Below are 22172 nucleotides of genomic sequence, written 5' to 3'. Positions count from 1 at the left end.
CCTGGGGTTCCCAGATGGGCTGATGTCAGAGGGGAGTTTAACTCTTGGTGAGGCTTAAAACCCAAAATGCAAGAAGTGGAAAGATTGAATCCTCCAATTGCCATGCAGTGAGAGAGTGTGTGTGTGTGTGTATCTGTGGTTTATTGGACTCTAAGTATCACAGTAAGATTACATTTTGAAGTCATCACCCCTTGCCCAAGCACAAAAGCAGCAGATGAAGAAGGGCCTGGGATGTGGGATGTCTGTCCCAGACATGTCCCAGACAACTGATGCAGCATCAGTTCTGTGCTTGTCTTTCCCTGGAGACCTGGGCTACAGACAGAGCAATGTTCAGGTTTCATTGCTGCAGAAATATTAGAGCAGTGAATTTTCTGGGTGGCTATGGACATTTCATTTAATCAGACTCTACTGCAAAGCCTGGCAGATGGGGGGAAGAGAAGGGGGCAGTGTGTTCCATTTTCTTATAAAAATAAAAATGCAAAAGCATCCATCAGATAAAGCTATTTGGATCCTGCTGCTGCAAACAAAATAGAGACATGGAAAGAATTCTGAAGAGCTGGGTCTAGCTGCAAAGTGGTTCCCATGAAGTACTCTGAAAGAACTAAACATTTTTGTTAGTGTTATGGTACTGCAGCTTTTTTGTAGTGAAAAGTGAAACCATTTCTATGGTAGTCAAAAACTCCATTTGAAAGTCATTGACAGTGGAACATATGTGTTTACCTTTTTGGCTGTTGGCTTTCTCTCTTTTGACAGGGAAGGAAAAAATCTCCAAAGGATTTTCCTGGCTATGTGTTTGTTGCAGAACTTTTTCTTTAGACGCTTTTAAATGAAAATTTTGGCCGTTAAATTTTTTATATAGATGAATTATCAAAAAGGTCACAATTAAAAATAGCATCATGGGAACGATTTGGTTTTAACCTCAAAAGGAGGAGAAAAAATATGTTTAAAATAAGAAAATGGAGCTTTTGAAGAAAGGAGGAAAAATTGATACTCTACCCATGCCCCAGACAAGCTACAAGAGATGATAACCCCTAGTGGCGTGGAGACTTGCTTAACTACAGGCACAGTTGGATTTAAACTAAACTGCAGCTCAGACCAGCATGGAGGAAAAAATGCTGCTTTAAGTGTCTGAGGAGCTGGGGTTTGGGCTGAGTTGTGGGGGAAATAGGGAAGGCAGCCTCAGAGGCTGGTCTTGAAAATAACCCTGTGAATGCTTTTCACTTGTCTTCTAATGGTGACTAAGGTCTTTGATCATATTTACACTGGGTGTCAGCGAAGCAAACCTTCCAGTGCTGTGTGGAACACCTTTGGGAATGATTCTTGGTCATCTTCTAATGGGGGAAGAACAGAAACCTCTGGGTTCAGGGGGAGTTGGTTTGACATCCCCACATCTGGGCATGGGTGGCAGCTCTGCCCGTTGGTGTGGGTGAGGACAGGCCAGTGTGGGCTCTAGGATGAGAGAAAGCTTTGCTGTGCTGAAATATCCATGTGGATCAGGAGCAGTGGGATTGGAACTGCGCTGCAGTGGGAATTTGGAGGTCTCTCATTGGCATCTCCAGAGGTTTCCCATGCAGGCAGGGTGTCCTGGCCCTGCTCTGCATTCAGCTGGAGTTGGTAGCTGTAACAGCAATGCAAATAGTTGCTAATTTTACTATTTTTCTGGCTCTCACAAGAAGAGTTGATGGAACCTTCCTAACCCTGTGAATGTACCTAACCTCCACAGATTAGAATTAACATACTGATTTTTTTTTCTATCCCACAAAGATTCTGTGCTTAATTTGGAAAGAAAGGGTGTGATTTTGTTGGTGTCTGAAACTAGGACAAGGGGAACGAAGCACACAGCCTGATTAGTGCCCCTGCTTATCCCCAGCCATTTTCTGTCATTCTGGTGGATTACTCAGGCTGTGATGATAGCCTGGCATGTTCTGGGGCACGGTACAAACTGCCTCTCTCTAGGTGCTCATAATTCACACTCCATTAGGATGTTGATGCAGGGAATGCTTGGCAGGATGTCAGGGCTTGCCAGGCATGGTGAGATTGAGTTCATCTCGTTAAACTGCATTCTGAAGTGACAATCCAGTATTTATATATATATATATTTTTCCCCTCAGCATAAGCAGCCCCTTAGGAGAGCATCAGGGCTTGCTCTGAACAGAGACAGCCCTGCAGAGGGGCCTGTGCTGCCCACCCTGGCAGCCAGCAGCTCAGTGTGTGTGCCAGGCTGTCACAGGTGTTGGGTATTCATGCAAGGCAGTGGGAAGGCTTCTCTTTCTCTCCTCTGAAGCTGAACAATGGAATTTTTATTAATCTCAGAACTGATTCATGGCCCACAAGTCTTAGTACGTGTCACAGGGAGTCAGCATCTGACTAAACAAGATTTTTTTTTTAAACACTTCAGGAGCAACAATGCAGTGACAAAGTTTCAAGTGGATAAGTTAATGTGCTGACTCTTTTCTCAGAGTAGCTGAAAATAGGTAGGAGGTGGAATGGTCAGTGCTTTAGCAGTCTGGTGGGGAGCTGAGCTGAGACTCCCACTGCTGCATTTTGCCCACAGACATCCCAAATTGTTGGACTTGGGGACCTCCCTCACCTCAGCAGGTGATATTATCCAGGTGGATGATTGATGTTTTCCCTTCATTTTCAGCCCCAAACTGCTTCGTTTTTTCTCAGGAGCAGATCTCTATGGGGAAGAAAGCTAGAAAAAACTCCTGGGGTCAAAACCAAAGATGAAGTTAGTGACTGCATGAAATGAAAGGGCTTGTGAGCCCGTGTTTGAGCCAAGGGTAGAGCAGGCAGATGAGCTGAAAGGAGATAGCTCCAGGCAAATCTCTGCAGGCAGTCAGGTCGTGTCCTGGCTCTGCTCTGCCTGATCTACAGCGTGCTCTGAAGGCTTCCTTGACTCTGCCAGATGGGTTTTTCTGTGGTCCCTTGCTGGAGCTGTCAGTTCTTCATGCTTCATAAGCTCAGGTTTGTATTTGGGAGCAAAGCAGGCGATTCGCGTGCTGAGGAACCCAGGTGTGAATCCGGGGAGCAGAGTCTGCCCAGGCTGATGCCTTGCAGCATGTTTGGGTGGGAATTGTTCCATACTGCTGCACCTGGATAAGAAGAGCAGTGGGAATGCAGTCTCTTTGCTCAAGCTTGGACTGACTTTCTTGGAAAATACAAAAGATTATATTTTCCTGAGCTTTGCAGTAGGAACAAATACAAGTAAACATCCATGTGATTTCCCTTCCTGATTTCACCCCTGGCACCTCAAGCTGAAGTTTGGGAAAGGATAACAGCTGCTTGGTGTTTTGGGTTGCCCGTGTTGGTGCTGTGTGTCCATGTGCTTTGGGTGCCACTGTGCTCTGTGCTTGGGAGTGGCTGGGTAATTTAGGAGCCAGGCTGATTGGGTTGAAAGTCAGTCAATGCCTAATCTCAGGGCTAAATCAATACCAATTAATTCTAAAGTACAGGAGGGTCTGTAGCACATGCATCATGCTGGGTTCATTTTGTGATGGTGGCAAGCTGCGATGGAGGAGAAAATTGAAAACAAAGTGGAAAACAGAAAGATTGTGACAAGTACCTGGGTGGAGGAAAAGGAAGTGCCAAGAGATTAGACAGTGTAGGGATAACAGTGAGAGACACTTCTGTCTCTCAGAAGTGCCATCAATAAACATCTATCGTAGGGTAATTCTGTGTAGGAGTAATAATTATATAATCATGACCTTGTGATGAGTTATTGCAGGACTCTCAGATTTTTCAAGACTTGCTGGCCTCTGAGCATGGAGAGCCCTGTCAGCAGCAGAGAGGAAGAGCTTCAAAGAGTTGTGTGTGGGAGTGATGTAGAAGAGGACATGAGACGTGGTTGCTCTTTCCCTGGGGGAGAGAAAGGAGCAGCACCGCTCTTATTTTTCCCACCCCATAATTTCAGGCAAATCCAGTTCTTGGTGGCAGCCCTTGCACAGGAGTGGCACCATCCTTGAGAAGAGCTGCCTCTTGGCTGGCAGCTGGAAGTTCAGTTAAGGGAGCTCTCCAGAAGATGCTCTGCTCTGCACAGGGCACCTGCATGGTCACCTTGCTCCTCTTCATTTGTTACTGGGCTGCCTGGAAGGAGCTTCTGGTTGGCTGGTCTGACATCACTCAAAGATGAGGGGAAACATGATAATGAGATCTAATTCATATGGAATAAAATCATGGGATATAATTAATATCAATCAAGAAGAATGCAGGGAAAATGGGTCTTGTGAGAAAAATTTTTTGGCCAAGTTTTAGAAGACACAGATACTGGGTAAATGTGGTAAGTGTGTTAGGGTTTTGTCCTAGAACAACATGGCCCTAAAAATCTGATTGTGATAAGTGGATTAAAACCTTGCTTCACATATCAAAAAGCAGTTGTCAAGGAAAGGCCTCAAAGGCAGGAGGCCTCTCTTGATGGCCTGGTGGTGCTCAGTGTTTTCATTTGATTTGGAGCAAGCATGAGTTTAAACCTCACTTAATTCACAGGCGATGTGGACATCAGAAAAAGAGTAAATAGTATGGAGGGTGGGAGAGCTCTATAAAGCTGTGTGGGGTTTTGCTTGCTTTCTCTTCAAATAAATTTCATTTTGTTACATATTTTTTTCTTATAATATTCTGCAAGGTCTTGCCAACAGGACAGGCAAGGGACTGCAGAGCCTTTAGGTGAGGTGGGATGTGACCAGGAGCTTACTGTGATCTTGAGAGATGCCAGCAGAAGTAGTGAAGATGAGAGTACAAGCTGATTTTTACCTCTGTATGCATTTCTGCACTAAAATGGAGACTTCAGTTCTGTTCTCAAAAGGGCGTTTAAAACCTGGGGAGGTTGTTAGAAAGATTCAAGGCCAGGAGAAAAAAAAAATGCCAGAGCATGAGAGACATAGAGTTCTCAGTCTGTTTAACTTGTCAAAATAAGATTGAGAGATAACTCATCTGCACTGCAGAAAAGTCTGTATAGTGAGAACACAAAGCAGCTCTTGGGGTGGAGAAGGGCACTAAAAAAACCTGATGTGTGAAAGCTGAAACCAGGCAAACTTAAGCCACATCTCTAAATGTCAGGTAGTAAAATAAACTGTGCAGGCAAATGGCAGATTCTTCATCTCTTGATATTCTTCACACCCAGAGTGGATAGTGCTTTAGAAGATATTCTTTAGCCAAACATAAATTGTTTGGCTGAGCAGAGCAAAATCAAAGCACCTGTCAACACTGAGAGCTTGGCAGAGTGACTCCTGGGCCCTTCTGGTTGTTGGCGTCAGCAAGGTGCTGCGTATCTTCATCCTGGATATTTGACCAAAAAATTTCTTCTTCCCAAGGTCATCCCGACTGAAATCCTCTCTTAGTGAGGTGTTGCACTGCAGGCTTGACTGACTGCTTAACCTCTGTTGTTTGCTGCTTAATTGGAAGAGGTGCAGGGAATAAATGTGGTGACGCTGCAGAAAATGTCAATACTGCTCTTACTTGTTTCAGATACCACTGACAAATTAAGACAAATGATTTTGCCAGGCAACACCCACATAGATGCATATCATTTACCTTCTGATTAGCAAAGGTGTCAAAGCACAAAGATTTCAGTGAAGGGAGGAGGCACAGCTCCTATGCCATGCTCCACACTGACCAGGGAAGGTTGATGGTAGGTGACTGTTGCTTCTGAAATATTTTTTGGCTCACAGATTAGAAGTGCAGTGTCATCCATATTTATTTCTTTTCCAGGTGTGCTATCCCTGATCTGTCCTCCTCTCCCAGTTGATGGGGATGGATAGTTTAGGAACCTGTATCTCCTTTCTGATGGCATCTCTTACCCTGTTTCAGTCATGCCTCTGGCAACTGTGGTTTGGGAGCTTGCCTTTTTGACAAAAAAAATTATTCTTCTTCTGTTTAAAGGAAACTTTCAGCAAAAAGAGACTGTAGGGAGAGAAAGGTTTCTCCAACCTTTCTCCAGAATAATGAGAGATCATTTGTAAGATGCAGGAGTTGCTGTGCATCCCTGTCTGGAAGAAGAGGAAGGAACAAAGGATTTTTATCCTTTATTCCCATTGTCTTGTTTTATAGAGATTCTTGATTAAACTTTTGCCATTTCTCCCTTTCTTTTGTAATTTTTTCTTTTTTTTTTTTTTTCAATTTGCAAAAGCAATCAGGACTACTAGAAGATGACCCACCCAGCAGTGGAAAGCTGTGCATGTGGTGCTTTACAGCTGAACTTGCCCTGTGCCAGCTAAATCTCTAGTACAGCGCCCTGGTGCTCCCACAGTGCTGCCTTTCCTTGCCTTTGGGCCCTTCTGCTTTATTTCCCTGGCTTTCAATCAGGAGATAGTTGATAGAATAGAGCAAGCACCTTGTATTGCTCCAAACCCTTGCTCTGTCCCAAGCCTCTTGTTTGTGGCCAGCTGTGGATGAATAGTCTTTTAATTTTGAGTGTCTCCAGGCACATCTCATTAGATGGGGAAAGAAGGGATTTTTTTAAGCAGATGTTGAATAGCTGGGCAATGGGGCATTTTTAATTTATTTCCTACATTTATGTCATTTGATGCTTTGACTCTGGCTGCCAGCAGAGCTCTTGTGAGGAGTAACCTCAAAGGGCAGGAGGATGAGTGCTCTGAGTGCGCACGTGGAGGAAGGATGGGCACTGGTGCATGTGGATGACTCAAAGATTGTTTGTGGAGGTGAATGCAAGACAAGTGAAATGGACCATCAAGCTTGCCCACATGGCTGTGGGATGTGCCCTCAGAGGAACCTACAAACCCCATCAGAGGCTCCAGTGAGCTGCACAAGGCTAAAGAAGGTGCATCAAAGGGAGCTGCTCTGCACTGATTGGGAGAACAAGCATGGCCATTTCACAGAGCTTCACTTTTGTTGGTGCCCATATTGATATTCTTGCCTGAAGGTTTGGGTTTTGAAGGCACATGAGAAATATGTTTTACGTTTATGTGACTTCCTGATTTATACAATGTGCTTCATGCATTGCCTCTAGGCACACAAACAGTACAAACTGTAGTTAATGTTAACCCAGGATGTGCAAATTCGATCCCCTCAGCTCACAGGGACATGTGTATACAGGCTGCACCATATGTGGGGACAGCAGCTGGTACAGAGCCCTGGGGCCAGCACATTTACCCAGTTGGAAACATCATGATAGTAGAGGAAAAGGTACTTTGCAGCTGTATTGATAGGGGAATTTTTGTCTTTGCATTTCCATGTAGATATAATTGGAGAAATGAGATAGGAAGCATTTCTGATATCTTAGGGAATTTTTTTCCCAAAGTCTCTCTTCCCACCAAGATGTAAAGAAAAGTATTTTAGGTCAAGCAGCCTGCCACAAATAACAGTGTATTTTAGGCTGGTTATTACAGATACCCTCATATTTCTAAAGTAGTTCAGAAAGTGATTCACCAGAAGTTCCACCTGAATATAAGGAAGAACTACTTCACTGTGTGGGTGCAGTGGAACAGGCTGCCCAGAAAGTTGTGGAGTCTCCCTCACTGGAGATATTCAGGAACTGTCTTGACGTAATCCTGTGCAGCGTGCTCTAGGATGACCCTGTTCCAGCAGGGAGGATGCATCAGATGACCCACTGTGGTCCCTTCCAACCTTACCCATCCTGTGATTCTTTGAAAGATTTGCTTTCTTTAATATTTGGCGATCCTGAGTTCTCCAGACTCAATAGCTGGGTCATTTCTCCTCTGGAGGTGGTACTCGAAAAAGTTGGAAGGTTTCTGAGAGCACTGTGGGTCAGAGGTTTGTTGCCTGAATCCAGGGTAATGACTGAGCATCTTTAAAGGATTTAGATAATTTTGCTTTGTTCAGAAAACTTGTAGCAGATGTGTTTCAGGATGAGTGCTCTATGTGGGATGAAATCTGGAGCTTCCTAACACCAGCTACAGCAATTAATAGTAATGGTATTCATTACATATTCATTACATAACATGGTTTGTTCTGAGAAACAGACTGCTTGAGATGGAGGATGAAAATAGCAGCTGTTAATTTCAGAGGGCTGAGGCTCTGAAGACTGCACCCAGGAGGAACCAGAACCTACTTAATTCCCTCTATGCTGTGGCTGAGGGCGTCTGTCAAGGGGAATAGTCCTCTCTGGGGTTTTCCACTGCTGGTGCCTTTCTGGTGCCACCAGGGAACATTTTGGCTGTGCCCAAGTATTCCTCTGTGGCGGGTTTGGGAGGGCTCCTGCTTTGACAGCACCTCTGGTGCTGCCTGGCTTTTCCTCCCCTCGATGCCCACCAGGACCTGCCACTCTTTGTGCTGTTCCACACAACCTGAGGCAGCAACATGGGCTTTGGGAAAGGCTTGGAGGCATCAGCTGTGCCCGTGGTTGCTGCTGCTGTGTTCCCTGACTGGGTAGCTCTGGGTGTAGCCAGCTGGTGTGGCTGCCTTCTCAATGGATAATTAATTGGTACAAATGGTTGGAGCAGGTAGGGAGGGTGTGCATGCTCTGAGTGTCTGCTGGGCCTGGCGTGGTGGAGCAGTGAGTGTGTTATTAAAAAATAAATATATAAACAAATATATATTTATATAGAAATATATTTATATATTATATTAATAATCTATAATAAAATAGATAATTTATTATAAAATTTTATATTTTATAATAAAGGAATAAAGAGATATATTTCCTATATAATAAAGGCATTTATTATATATAAATGCCTTTTATAGATATATATCTCCTATAATAAAGGAATTTATTATAATGTATATATTATAATAATATATAATATATATAATTTATTATAAAATTTATAAATATATTTTATTATAAAATATATTTTATTATAAAATATATTTCTTTATTTCTTTTATAATAAAGGAATAAAGAAATATATTTCCTATATAATAAAGGCTGGTCTTCCAAAAGACCTCCTCTGCTTCTCTGTGGCTCTGTGAGTGCAGAAGGCTCTGGGAATAGAGGCTGACTGCCTTTTCTCCCCTTGTGTTCCTAGATGGTGATGGTCGGAGGCTGAAGGGAGCCATCCAGAGGAGCACAGAGACCGGCCTGGCCGTGGAAATGCCCAGCAGGACCGTGCGCCAGGCCAGCCATGAGTCCATCGAGGACAGCATGAACAGCTATGGATCAGAGGGAAAGTAAGTCATCAAAAAGGAGCTGGCTAATCACTCGTGGGATGCACTGTCCCTGAACCTATTAATTTTCCTGCAGCATGATGGACGATGTGTTTTTCTGACTTGCCTGTGCTGCAGGTGTACTGCCCATGCAATTAGAGCACATCTCTCTGTCTGCGTAGCTGGCACATACTTGACTGTTTATATACTTTTTTTAGTGTCCTCATTACTCTGAGCTGAAGCAGATACCCATTACTTTTAACCACTTTGCCTTTGGATGAGTAATTCAGGGTCAATAGCAGAGGCTCATTACTGCTCGTAAATGATAAGCCAGTAGTTTTTAATGTTGCGCAATAGTTCTCCATTTCCCCTGTTTAAAAATAGCCCTTTGGTTTGGGGCAGGAGGAAGTTTCAAGGTGCTGAAAAGGTGAAAGTTATAAAATACATGATAACATAGCAAAATTCTGATATCAAGATATATATTTTGGAGCCTGTGTACTTTGGTAAAAAACTTAGTTTTGTTTCATCTGAGTTACAGTGTCCTAAAAGAATGTGTTTCAGAAAAGATTTTTGACTCCAAGAGAAGTTACAACACGCTTGCATTTAGACTTTATACCAGAGTGCAAAGCAGGGGATATTTAGGCCAGAACTTTGGAACCTGACTTGTCTCCAGTTCTGGTTTTTGTATTTCCATTACTTGAAGCCATATATGGGAATTTGATTATTTTACTAAGATGACTATTCATGGGAATCTTTGGAAGCAAAAAACCCACAGTGTTTAAAGAAGAAGGCAGTACCTACCATCTGATTTTGTACTTTCTAGGTGTGTGGCCACAATGTTTCTATACCTAAAAGGTTTCCTATTCAAGCCAAGGACTACACTTGGCATCACTCTGTACACTCTCTCGAGTCCTGTGTGGTATTCCAAGTACACTGTACAGCTAAAATGCTGAGATAGTCCAAAGGCACTCTCAATTAATGTGATTCTGGTGTTAAATAAGTAACAAGCTGTAAATTAAGAGAGACTTTCTTTAGCTTTAGAAGTAGGCTAATCCTGGAAAGGCATCATAGATCTGTGCTGAAGGTTCAAAATAGTAATGAGGCACAGACTGCGATAGCAATCTTGTCACTCCAAAGCTGTGATGTACCTTATCTCTTCTGTGAGCTGCTGTCTCCAGGGAAATTTTCCTGCTACACCAGCACAGTCCTGTGGCTTGGAGTTCTGCCTCCGCTACTAGATGCAGAGGATTAGTGATTAAGTTCATTCCCTGGGCAATGAGGAGTAAGAGTCTGCTTTCATGCAGGGCAAAATTCTTTCTTTTTTATATTTACATAGCTTATCCTCCGGGGAAGGGATGTAATTCCCTGGATGGTCTGTGTCCTCTCACTGCTTCCATCAGCTGCTTTTGTGGAGGGGGGAGTATTTCTGCCAGCAAAGTACTGCACCCCTGCAAGTGCTGTCTCACCCTGAGGGCAGGTGACATGTAGCTATCAGCTGGACAGAAAAAGGAAAAGCCTGTCTTGGAATCCAGTTGTCTTTATTAGAACAAGCCTAAGGTTTGGTATTCCAGCCTTGAACCCTGCCAGATCATTCTTGCCAGCACCTCAGCCAGGGATGGGGTGGTTTCCTCCCTTCTCTGAAAAGTGTGATTAAGTGGTTCCTGGATGCTTTGTTCCTGGGTGGGATAATTAATCTCTTCTGGGAACCCGGTGGGAATTGCAGCTATCTGTCTGAGCCACAAGTGATAAGCAAACAGGGCTGAGAGTACAAAGAGCTAAGAGGGCTCAATTCTCTTGAAACATGGTGGGAGGGGAGTTTCTCTGCTTTCTTTTCCTGCAGCAAAGAATGGAATTGTTTGGGGAATAGCTTTGAGGAACAGAAATGTGTTCTCCTAAATCAGATTTCTCTTGACCTCTCTCATTTGCTGTAGCTGTCTTCCCAGGGAGGCAGAATGAAGATTCATATGTCTCTGTTAGCTGTGGCAAGTTGATTTTCTTTCTAATAAAAGCTGGGTTTGTGACTGGTGCAGATTCTCCTGGTCTGAGGTTTTCTCTCAGACTGGTCAGAGAATTTTCAGCAGTGACTGTCAAACCCCTGGTTTTCAGCAAGGCAATGCTGTTCTAGCTCTTTCCACCCGTACATCCCTTTGGTGTGTCCACACCTGGACAAAGATGGATTCACAACCTCTCAGCTTCCATGTGTTCTTATAATCCTTATCAATTTAAGGACTGACAGGACAACTTCCAAAGGTGGCATGCTGAAGTGATCAAAGATTTGATGAAACATTGCTGCAGCAGACCTAAACACCTGCCCTCAGCCATATAAACTGCTTTTAGAAAGTGTTGCTCACTGACTGCTTTTCCATGTTTGTTGCAGGGAGCTGCTCTCTGCTAGTGCAAGGTACCACAGTTAAAGGATGTTCTGAAGTGCATGGTTTTGAGCAATGCTGCTTTCATGTTAACACCAGCATGCATAAAATGTAGATTTTTTTTCATGGAGACGCTTATTATGTAGGGGTATACCTCTGAGGTATGCTAGGCCTTCTTTTGAATACTCACTTTACCTGAAGATGGAGTATACTGGAGACTAGCTGGGCTAAATGATGCATCTCCTGCAATTAAAGCTCATACAGCATGCCAGGAAAAGCTGACATTGTCAACACACTGCTTTGTGTAAAATTTTGCCAGACAACAAGTCCTCCAACCTTCTTACCCAGATTTTCTATTGCACAGTTGTTGTGCACTAGTTTAGGAAATTAATATAATTAAACTCAATATGAGACTCTGTAGAAGGAGAAGTAGATATTTACCATGAACAAAACTGTTTTCAGTCATTCCCATTCCAGGTTTCATTCCCTCATGCTCTCACCGCCCCATGTGGGCACCAAGCCTCATCAGTCCAGGTGCTGGAGCCAGGCTGGGTTGTGTGCTGCAGGGAGGACGTGGGACACCATCTGCCAAGCCCTCGCTGTGTCTGCTGAGTTGTTCTTCACAACAGACTGGCTCTTAGACTGTGTTTTTCTTACACTTTCTAGAACTTACCTGCTATTTTGGAGTGATCTTTCACCTCAGGGTCTTGCTCTTTTTCATCTCTGTAGATCTCAAGCAGCACTGCCACCTTTTTGTTCTCTTTTTTGGGGGATCTTTATGGCTACAGTCTGCCCTCAAACAGGGTATGGGAGTGATGTGCTCTCTAACCTTGTTGTCTGTTCTTCCCCTGTCACTGGAGAACAGATCTGCTGCAGCCAGGTTGGTTGTGCTTTCACATACACAGATGTTTCCATTCATAATTCATCCAGAACAATCTTAGCACTGGTTACAAATCCTACAGCAGTGAATATTTTCTTCTATGTCTATTCTTAAAGATTCACATGAGAAAACAGTTGCCCACTGTAGTAAGTGCCTGTGGGGTAGTCTCAGGACACCAGGATTGCTGCAAGGATACAATTCCCAATATAGGAATAACTCACACACAGCCCTGTGAGATTGAGCGGAATCTCAGCTCCATCCTGGCTCTTGCACCATCTACATCTTGTTTTGGCTGGGTTTTGCTGCAGCTGCACGAGACCATGTACAGCATTCAAAAAGCAGTAGATTCTGGACTTGCATGTAACTTGTTCCTGCCAAACACTTTTCTTCCTGAAAATGGAGCAGAAAGATAAAAATGGACCTGGAACAAAAGCCTGCTAGCTGCCATAGTGCCTAGTGAGTGGTACTCATAGGGTTTTTGTTCTTGCTGGCTACTGCTGAGATGATTAAGTTCTGGAGAGATCAGGTGATTTTTACCTTAGAAAAGCACAGCAGGTGGTGACTAACAAAGGCTTGAAGGATTGTTCTCATATTATCTGAGATGAGTGTGCAGGTCCAGTGAGGAAGCATCTTGTTGTTTCCATCTCACCTCTCTTCTCCTTGGTGAGGGCAGTGCTGCCTGAGCTCTGCCCTGTTGTGCCCTGGGCAGGAGCAGGACACAGCCTGGCACAAGTGCCACCTGCAAGGGCATCTCACGCCTCTTGGCTTCCTTCTGTCTCTGGTACCAGCTCTGCCCCTGGGCTGCTGTGAGCCAGCACTGGGACTTAGGCTGGGGGAGCTGCCCACCCTTCTCTGCTTCACTGAGGAATAATAATTAACAGGAAGCAGGAGAAAATACTGGCCTGGGTTGTGACCACATGAAAATTCACTTCCCTTCACCAGAAATTATCCATCAACATTCAAGAATGACCAGAAGACTTGATTCCTGAATGCCCCATTCAGGAGATTCACATTGCAGCTATTCCCTGAATGTTTCTTGTTTGATTTCCAAAGCCAGGAGACTTCTAGACTCTTTTATAACAGATTATCTTCAGGCCTCTTTTTATCTGAGTCCTTTAAAAAAATGTAATGAAACATGTTAACATCAGTTCAGGCTGTAAGAAATCTGTGTCTTTTGAGATGGAAACCAGGAAAGGCATGGAGATTATTTCTGTAATATATCAAGGAATTCCTTAGCCTGTTCAGCAACAGCACATCCTTTTGTGCAGGCAAAGCTTGACCAGCACAGCTTGGAAAGGATGTGACCTTGAGAGCTGTAGTTCCAGCAGGAAATAAAGTGAATCCCACCTTCAGCAACCCCTTGGGAACAGACAGAATTGCTCACTGAAGACAGGTAGCTATCTTTTATTCAGTGCATCTAGATGACTAGTGATTGCTAAAAATGGAGCTAGCCTGGCAAGGTGGGGAGGGGAGTGGGGGAGGTCTTTGTGCAGAATTCACTGCCTAGTTTTTATAGCACTGTTTCAGTGGCAGAATTCATAGAGCAGAGCAGAAGGAGCGGGATACGCGAGCGGAGTACAATGTGTTACAGCACAGAAGACAGCACGTCACAATGCTAAAAATGCTGCAGAAACTGGAGTGGCCCAGAGAGAAACAGAGCTTGTTGAGAGGCAGAGTTGGAGATCTTGCCTGGCACAGGAGAGGTGTGCAGTTGGTGGGGTTAGGGTGGGTTTGGGTCATGGAAAACCTTCCCAGCCAAAGTGAAGGCTCCTGCAGCATTCACATCGACTTTGACAGGTTAAGGGGCTCTGTGCCCAGTCCCTGGACAGTGTAGCTGGATGCATATTGCTCCTGCACACCATAAATATTTGAAAGATGGGGTAATGGACATTGGCAAGTTCTGCCTTCCTCCTTAGCTGATAGATTCTGCTTGGCTCCTGCCTGGGAGATGCGATTTAAAAGACGTTAACATGCAATATGGATGAGTGTGATTGTTACACAGAACATTACTGCTCCCTGAAATTGGAGTTCTGATGGGGTTTTTTTAATGCTCAAATAAAATAACTGTCAAATATGTTATCAGTCTCAGAGGAGACTTCCCTCTCCCCATTTCTTCTGGCTGAAGGAATCTGTTGCTGTCCCTGTTTTTTAAAGATAGAACTGGAGAATTTAGCTCCATGTTAGATGTAGATGTGTGGTGTATCTGTTAGTTCAGCTGTGCAAGTCAAACCACTGAGATGCATGGCTGTGTTTAGGCAACTTGCTTATTAAATGCAAGTTTGTGCCATGAGAGGATAAAAAAAAAGAGGCTTTTTTTACTTACAAGAACAGAACAGTAATTTCTGAACCCTGGGCCCGGACACATCCGTGCACATACCAGACACAGTGGAGCAGCTCTTTAAGAATGTATCACCTCTGGAGACTTGAGATGATGGCAAATAGGAGTTTGTGTGGATGGTGTAAACGAATCCATGAAAAGAACAAGGCAAAATGTTATCTTCTGAAAATAGCTGTTGTCTGGGTGTGCCAGGGGGTGGCTGTGTTGAAGCTGTCTGGCCTCACCACCTCGCTGAACCCGGAGCAGTGGAGTTCCGTGGGAGTCAAGGTGTGCAATGTGTGAAACAGAGAGACAGGAATGGGGATTTGGTCCAAGGGGAGGACATGAAATTCTCTTATCCTGAGAGAGCTCCTGGACAAAAGGGTGTTAGACCCAGCCTGTGAAGGGAGATGAATGCCTCGCTCTATATTTCTTCTGCACAGGCACAGCAGCAAGTGTGGCCATTGCACATTAGTACAATCAAGACCAGTCTCCAAGTCTTGTAAGACTTATAAAAAAGTATGATATCAAGAGGAATAGAAAGGAGTATGTGGTCTGTTTTTCAAACTGATAATTCACAAAGGATGTTTAGGACTCGTGTAGAGAAGAAAAACTGGGAAAAGATTTGGAAGGAAAAAGTAAAATAATGCACAGGAATGAACTCTCAGGGAAGGATTTTAAGAACAGATTAGAAAAGCAGCTGTCCTAGATGGTGTAAATAAGGCTGCTCTGGTCTTGCGACCTGGGTGTGACTGGCTGACCTGTGGAGATGCATTCTGACCATATTTCCTGTGAGTATTACAAGATTTTGACAAGCTGATTCTGCAAACGCTCTCAACGGCATAATGGGATACCTGGCATACAGAGTCCCAGGAGCAATTTAAAAATAGATTTAGAAAAGAGGTCGGACAAACTCTGCACGGACAGGAAAAGAAATTAATGATACATTTTCCCTAAAAGTGTCTGCCTCTGTGCACTCTGCATGCTAATCTGTAGCCAGCAGCAGGTGAGAGTGTGGAAGGGACTGAGCAGAGCCACATATGCTGTGTGAGAGGGATCAGCACAGCTGCTCTGCATTTTCTTCATAGCATTTTGCATTGAAATCAGTGTTGTCCATCTAGGCATTCAAATCCTGATCAGTTTACAAGCAAACTCTGAAAAGCTGGTTCTCCATCCAGTCATTTATAAGGAGGAGCTGCTGTGCCATGAAGGGAGTGACTACATGATTTGCCCACAGAGGGGAAGGACATGGATCTTTGCAAGGAGTAGGTCAGGAAATGCTGCTACCCTGAAAGAGCAGAGAAGCAAGCAGCTGGCAAGGAGCCTTTAAGCCACTCTTAAATTACTCTACAGAGAGACAGATTTCATACACCCTGACCTACAGCATGCAGCACGAGAACACAGTCTTCAGAGGCTGCACAGATTTTGTAAATAATCAGGATTAGGAATGTTGTGTTTAAAAGAAGAAGGTCTGGGCAGTTTCAGCCCCAGTTTGAGTACACAACTTCTAAGATCCATAGAATGTAGAATATGCTGAGTTGGAAGGGACCCCTCAGGATCCTCAAGTCCAACTCCTGGCCCTGCTCAGGACACCCCAGGAATCCCACCCTGTGCCTGAGAGCAGTGTCCAAACACCTCTAGAACTCAGGGCTGTGACCACTGCCCTGGGGAGCCTGTTCCAGTTCCCGACCACCCTGTGGGTGAAAACCTTTTTCTAATATCCAGCCTAACCCTCTCCTGGCTCAGCTTTATACCATTTCCTCAGGACCAGTCACTGCTCATGAGAGGGAAAAGATCAGTACCTGCCCCTTTGCTTCCTCTCATGAGAATGTTGAAGACCACAATGAAGTCTCCACTCAGTCTCCTCCAGAATGAACAAACCATGTTACCTTCAGTGTTTCCCATAAGGTTTCCCCTCCAGTCCCATTACCATCCTTGTGGGATCTTTTGAATAATGTTCTCTAATAGCTCAATGTCTTTTTTATATTGCTGTGCCAAAACTGCCCCCAGGACTTGGGGTGAGGCTGCACCAGGGCAGAGCAGGGCAGGACAATCCCCTCCCTTGCTGGCAATGCTGTGTCTGATGCCCAGGACAGGGTTGGCCCTCCTGGCTGCCAGGGCACTGCTGATCATATTCAACTTGCCATCAACCAGAACCCCCAGGTCCCTTTCCACGGTGCTTTTTGTTCCCCTGTCTGTAGACACAACCAGTCTTACTCTGCATATTAACGTGTCACAAAAAGACAGAAGGGGTTTGTGGGCTCTGTCATGTGTGCCATAAAGCCGGGCTGGTGGTTGGTACCTGCTCTGCACGGGCCCCGCAGGAGTGCGGGAGCTGCGGCGCTGCCGCGGGCTCGTGTCTCCCTCTCGCGGCTGGCCCGGGCTCCCTCTGTCGTTCGGTGTGTCCCTGCTGTCCCCAGGCATGTCCCTGCTGTCCGTAGGTGTGTCCCTGCTGTCCCCGGCTCCCTCTGTCCCTAGGTGTGTCCCTGCTGTCCCTAGCTGTGTCCCTGCTGTCCCCGGCTCCCTCTGTCCCTAGGTGTGTCCCTGCTGTCCCCGGCTCCCTGCTGTCCCTAGCTGTGTCCCTGCTGTCCCTAGCTGTGCCCCTGCTGTCCCCGGCTCCCTGCTGTCCCTAGCTGTGTCCCTGCTGTCCGTAGGTGTGTCCCTGCTGTCCCCGGCTCCCTCTGTCCCTAGGTGTGTCCCTGCTGTCCCTAGCTGTGTCCCTGCTGTCCCTAGGTGTGTCCCTGCTGTCCCCGGCTCCCTCTATCCCTAGCTGTGTCCCTGCTGTCCCCGGCTCCCTCTGTCCCTAGGTGTGTCCCTGCTGTGCCCAGGTGTGTCCCCGCTGCAGTGCCTGCTGGCTCTTGTGCAGTTTGGGCACAGCAATGATTATTTGATGCTGAAAATGATGCTTGCAGCCTGTGCTGAGCCTCGGTGGGAGCTAGTGCCTGTGCAGCCAGGGTTAACCTTGCTGCAGGTTTCTGCTGTGTTGGTGGGCTCAGACATCCCAGGATCAATAGTATCCAGTTCTATTATTATTGCTAGTATCCAGTAATATTATCTTTCTGCTGTCCCTGCTCTGGCTCCTTGCCTGGAGCTAAAGATCACGATCTGAGCATCCTCCAGCAAAATGTCCTTCATTTGTCCTTGACACACTGGAGGCATCACTGACCTCCCCGTGCTCTCCCTCTGCCTTCTGGCCAACAACAGCATTGCATTCAACTAAGGACCAATTCCACAGCAAACCCATAATCTTTAACTCTGTTAAAATCATCCCCATTTGGCTGTGGCAAAGCAGAGCCTGTAAATCATGATTAGTGAAAGCAAAGGGCCAGAGAAGAGATAATTAATTTCGCTTTGCTGTTCAAAGGCTGCGCTGCCCTTGCTCAGTGGAGGATTTGTGCCCTTTAGACAAAAGGCTGACAAGTGTCACCTGTTAATCTTCTCTTCTCTGTTTGCAGCGTGAGATGGTCCTGTCACAGGGCCCTGCTGGCTCTGGCAGCTGCTATTTGCAAGTCAGCTGCAAAGCTCTCCCTCTTTATTCCTCTGGCTATTTTTAGCATTTCTCTTTAGATGCAATAAAAAGAAGACATCTCATATCAGTGATAACCAGGTTGTAGTGGTTGTTCCCCTTAAGGGACAGACGTGTTGGGCAATGGGAGGGGAAGGGCTTTCCAGGATTGCTCCAGTGTGTGTGAAACATCTGCTGGCTGTCACCCAGGGTGGAGACACCACTGTCACCCGCGGCAGATCCCTTCAGCAGCCTGTCTCCAGCACATCCAGTGTGTGGTGGTTCAGCTGGAGAGCTGGTTTCTGCATCAAGGGCAGGTCAGAACAGCTTGGTATATGCTAAGGGCAGGCAGGAAAAGTCTGCTGAGCCTGCAGCATGCTCCAGAGTGGCAGGGAAGGGCTCTTGGGAGCATCAGGGCTGCATTTAAGGGGTTAAAAGAAGTCACAGTGCTCCCTGGAGCTCTTTTCCTCCCTGCTTTAACTGCAGGAAAAACAAGTGAGGGAATGGGGAGAGCCTGTCCCAGCAATCTCACCATGCATGTCCCCCTCACGTCACCATCCCAGCTTCTCTCTGGGCATTTGACACACAGCTCACCAAGATGAATTTGAGCATCTGAAATTTAGTCTATTCTGCTAAATCGTTCCTGCTGGTTTTAATCCACATTCATACTAAATTTCTACTGTTTTATTTTCCCCTTCTCTCTCCCCTCAAGGGAGAAGCAGTAGCTTTCTTGGAGATAGCTTATGATTTTTCCAGACAGAAATTGTTTCCATTCCAGGGTTATTGGCAATACCCAAATATATGTCCAGGAATTGGTCAAAGCCAAGATTTAGAGCTGCTGCTGTAGTGTCTAATAAAGCAGGACTGCAAAAGGTCAGCCTCTGTGCAACATAGCAGCCAGTTCCACCAGCTAATGGCATAATCTATTATAGAAGTAATTCCTATGTCTTCCCTTCCCAGTCAAATATAACAACAGTGGGGAACATTAACTGTCTAATTTAATACTGAGTTCCTTATAGTGCTAGTAAACCCATTAACTAGGGCTGTTATCCAGACTGATTGAGTCTTGACCTTGGCCTGTGTTTTTAAGTGAGCTTTGCCATTCCCCTTGGGATCAGCAGCTCCATTCAAGCAGCAGCTCCACTGCCCTCCTTGCAAGGCTCTGAGCTGGTGGCCCAGCCTGGGTGGCCCTGCAGCAGTGCCCTGCCCTCTTGCTGTAGTTTGCACTGCAGAGCATTCATCATTTCAAGGTCATCCAGAGCTCTCTGACTCCTGAATTTATGGAGGATAGCAGCAGCCTTTGCTTTGCTGTAAGCACTTCCAGTTGCCATTGGTTCACCTTTACCCCAACAGTCCTTGTTCTTGTGCTTTTTAACACTGTCCTTCATACTCTCCTGCTTTTTTCCTCTATATCATCAATGCAGGCTGCAGCATCAGCTGCTCTGTTAGCAGGTGCTTTTGCTTTCCCCTGAGCTGCCCAGCTGCAGGGCAGAGCCTTTGCTATCAGCATTCATAGATAGCATCACATAACAGCTTGGAAGGGACCTTAAATATCATCTGATTCCAGGCCTGCTGCCTTGGGCAGGGACACCTCCTGCTAGAGCAGAGGAGGGGTGGGCTGGTGTGGGAGCACAGGTGCCTCCTCTCCACTCAGGGATAGTGCAGAGCAGTGCTTGGCATCAGCCTTTGATGTGATTCTCTCCCTGGCAGGTAAGAGGAAATGGTTTATTGAATTGTTCTGAGTATTCAGAGGCCAGAGGGGTTTCTGTGGGTGGTCTTCTCCCACCTTTGTGTGTCCTCTGCAGTAACATGGCTGGACTTCCCCCTAGAGAGGAATTGCTCCAAGACCTGGTTCTGGGTGTGCTGTGAACTCTCATAGCCCTCAGCTTCACTCAATCCTGGGCTTCCCCCTCCTCTGTCCTGGTCCTCAGCATCTTGCTAATTAGCCCAAGCATCTGTTCTGAGCACAGCAGTGAACATTTCCCTGAACAGCTATGAGTTGTCTTGCCAGATCGTTATTTACGTGCTGGTTCAGGTCACACACTCCCCAGGGCAGGAGTGAGACCCGAGTTTGGCCCATTTGTCTTCCATGAGTTGAAGAGAATAAAGAAAACATTTACCTTCTGGCTGATGGTCCATTCATCTCCTGCTGAATCTTACGTCTTTGTCTGTCAGATCTCCCTTTTTCCTGCACTATTTTGAGTTCTCTAGGCACTAGTTTTCATCCTTTTTTGACTCTCTGTGTGCAGCCCAAAATGCCTGAGCCAGCAGGGTCACGGAGTCTCGCTGGTCCTCATGTGCACCAGGACTCACTTCTTCCCTCCTTGTATGGGCAAATCTCGAGCTTGATAAAGCCTGTCTGGCTCTGGGCTCCCTCTTCTCTGCTTCCCCCATCCCCTGTCCCTGCAGATTTTCCAGCTCTGGGGCTCTCTGTCTCTCTCTTTGTGCACAGTTTATCCTGGGGAACCACAGATCCAGCAGCTCTGCCCTGGTCCCAGGGATGGCTGCCACGGGGGGCTGACAGATGCCAGGTGGGTGGTGGGGCAGGAATTGTGTGCCCACAGGGAGCAGAGCGTGGCCCTGGACATTGGGGATGTATCTTGTGCTGGTAAGGAGTTGGTGATACAGGAAAATGAGGAAAGTGTTGAGCCTTCTCTTCAACAAATGCCAAATAAATGCTGCTGTTTAGGTTGTATCTCAAAATATCACCTGGAGTGTTGGTGCAAACAGTGGATGCAAGGTGAAAAAACACTGAACTGAGGAAAATACACCCAAGCAGAGCCCTTCCCAAGCCTGTCACCCAGGACTCCGAGACTCCCTCATCCCTTTGCACAAAGGTGACATTTGTAAAGAGCTCAAGGGCAGGTTTTCCATGCTGATGGCTCAGCAGCTCTCCCTGCCCAGCAGCAATTACCGGTTTCTCAAAGAGCCAGGTAGAGGGCAGGCGCAGTGTTCTGTGGAAAAGTTGGGCCATTTAATGCAGTGCCTCTGTCACAGGGAGCTAAACCACCCCATGAACCCATGCTAGTGGCATGTCCTCTTCAGTCCCCACGTGTGGTGAGCTGCTGAGGTGTGTGCGCTGGCATCCTCCTTCCCTGTCAGAATAAATAAATACTCCCATGGGGCTGAGAGCAGGTCTGCAAATAGCTAATGAGAGCTGAAATCCCAGCCTGAAATTAACACACTGCTGGTTGAATGAGGTTGGAAAAGAATTCCTTTTCTTTTTAATGTCTTTTAAATGTACCTGGCTAGCAGGGGGGCATCACCAAGGCTTTGTGGCTGACTCAGCTGTGTGAGAGCCTGCCCACCCTGCAGGCAGGGCTCCTCTCTGCCGTCACTTGTGCCCAACCTGCAGCCTCCTCACAGCATCCTTTGTGAGAAAGGGGTTTGGGGGACGGGGGCTGCATCACTCCCTGGGTAATTGCCCCCCTTTAGGGAAGTTTGGAGAAGTGGAGGAGGTTGGTAATTGTGCCTGGCTTTGGCACGCAGCAGGCAGAGAGCAGCGCCCGGCACGGCAGCGTGGGTATCCCGGCACAGAGCTCCTGACGTGGCTCAGCAGCTGTGTCATGGCTTGGCAGATGCCTGTGGGACAAATGTAGGTGTCAAATGCTGGCCTCAAGCCTCCTCCTTACCATTTGCAGCAAATTCTTCTGCAACCTCCAAAACAGCTGCGTAAATCAGGGTACAACTGGGTAAATCTTCATTTGCATCAGCGTACCACAGAGTTTGACTCTTTTGTGTTCCTGCACACATGTCCCGGTGCAGTGACCAGCACCTGTAGCTTGCCACGGGCCAGCCTCAGTGCCTGGAGATGAGTTTTGGAGGCTCTGTCCTCGCAACAGCTTTTGTTTTGCTGTGGTGACTGTGGCAGAGACACTGCTGGTGTTTGAGGATGTTGTCCTATTGCCACCCATATTCAGATCCTCTTCGTGGTTACAGTTGTGGAAGCAGATATGAAAACCACAGTGTGGACAGGGTGGATGCTTCTGGTGTTGAGCAGGAGGAAATGGGACCCTCTAATCAAAAAGGAGATGTATT

General features: G+C 46.2%; 1 protein-coding gene across 2 annotated transcripts in view; it reads left to right on the top strand.

The window, feature by feature from the left end:
• RIMS4 (regulating synaptic membrane exocytosis 4) overlaps positions 1–22172 on the top strand; it is a 56047-nt gene that overhangs the window by 22606 nt on the left and 11269 nt on the right. For both annotated transcript variants that reach the window (XM_030963352.1, XM_030963353.1), the window contains exon 2: positions 8946–9087. In XM_030963352.1, the coding sequence (XP_030819212.1) occupies positions 8946–9087 (142 nt within the window). The remainder of the gene's footprint in view (positions 1–8945; positions 9088–22172) is intronic.

This window comes from Camarhynchus parvulus, chromosome 20 (assembly GCF_901933205.1).
Source record: "Camarhynchus parvulus chromosome 20, STF_HiC, whole genome shotgun sequence".
In the NCBI taxonomy this organism is placed as follows: domain Eukaryota; kingdom Metazoa; phylum Chordata; class Aves; order Passeriformes; family Thraupidae; genus Camarhynchus; species Camarhynchus parvulus.
Note: the sequence above shows the minus strand (reverse complement) of the source record. Positions and strands in the feature narration are given on the sequence as shown.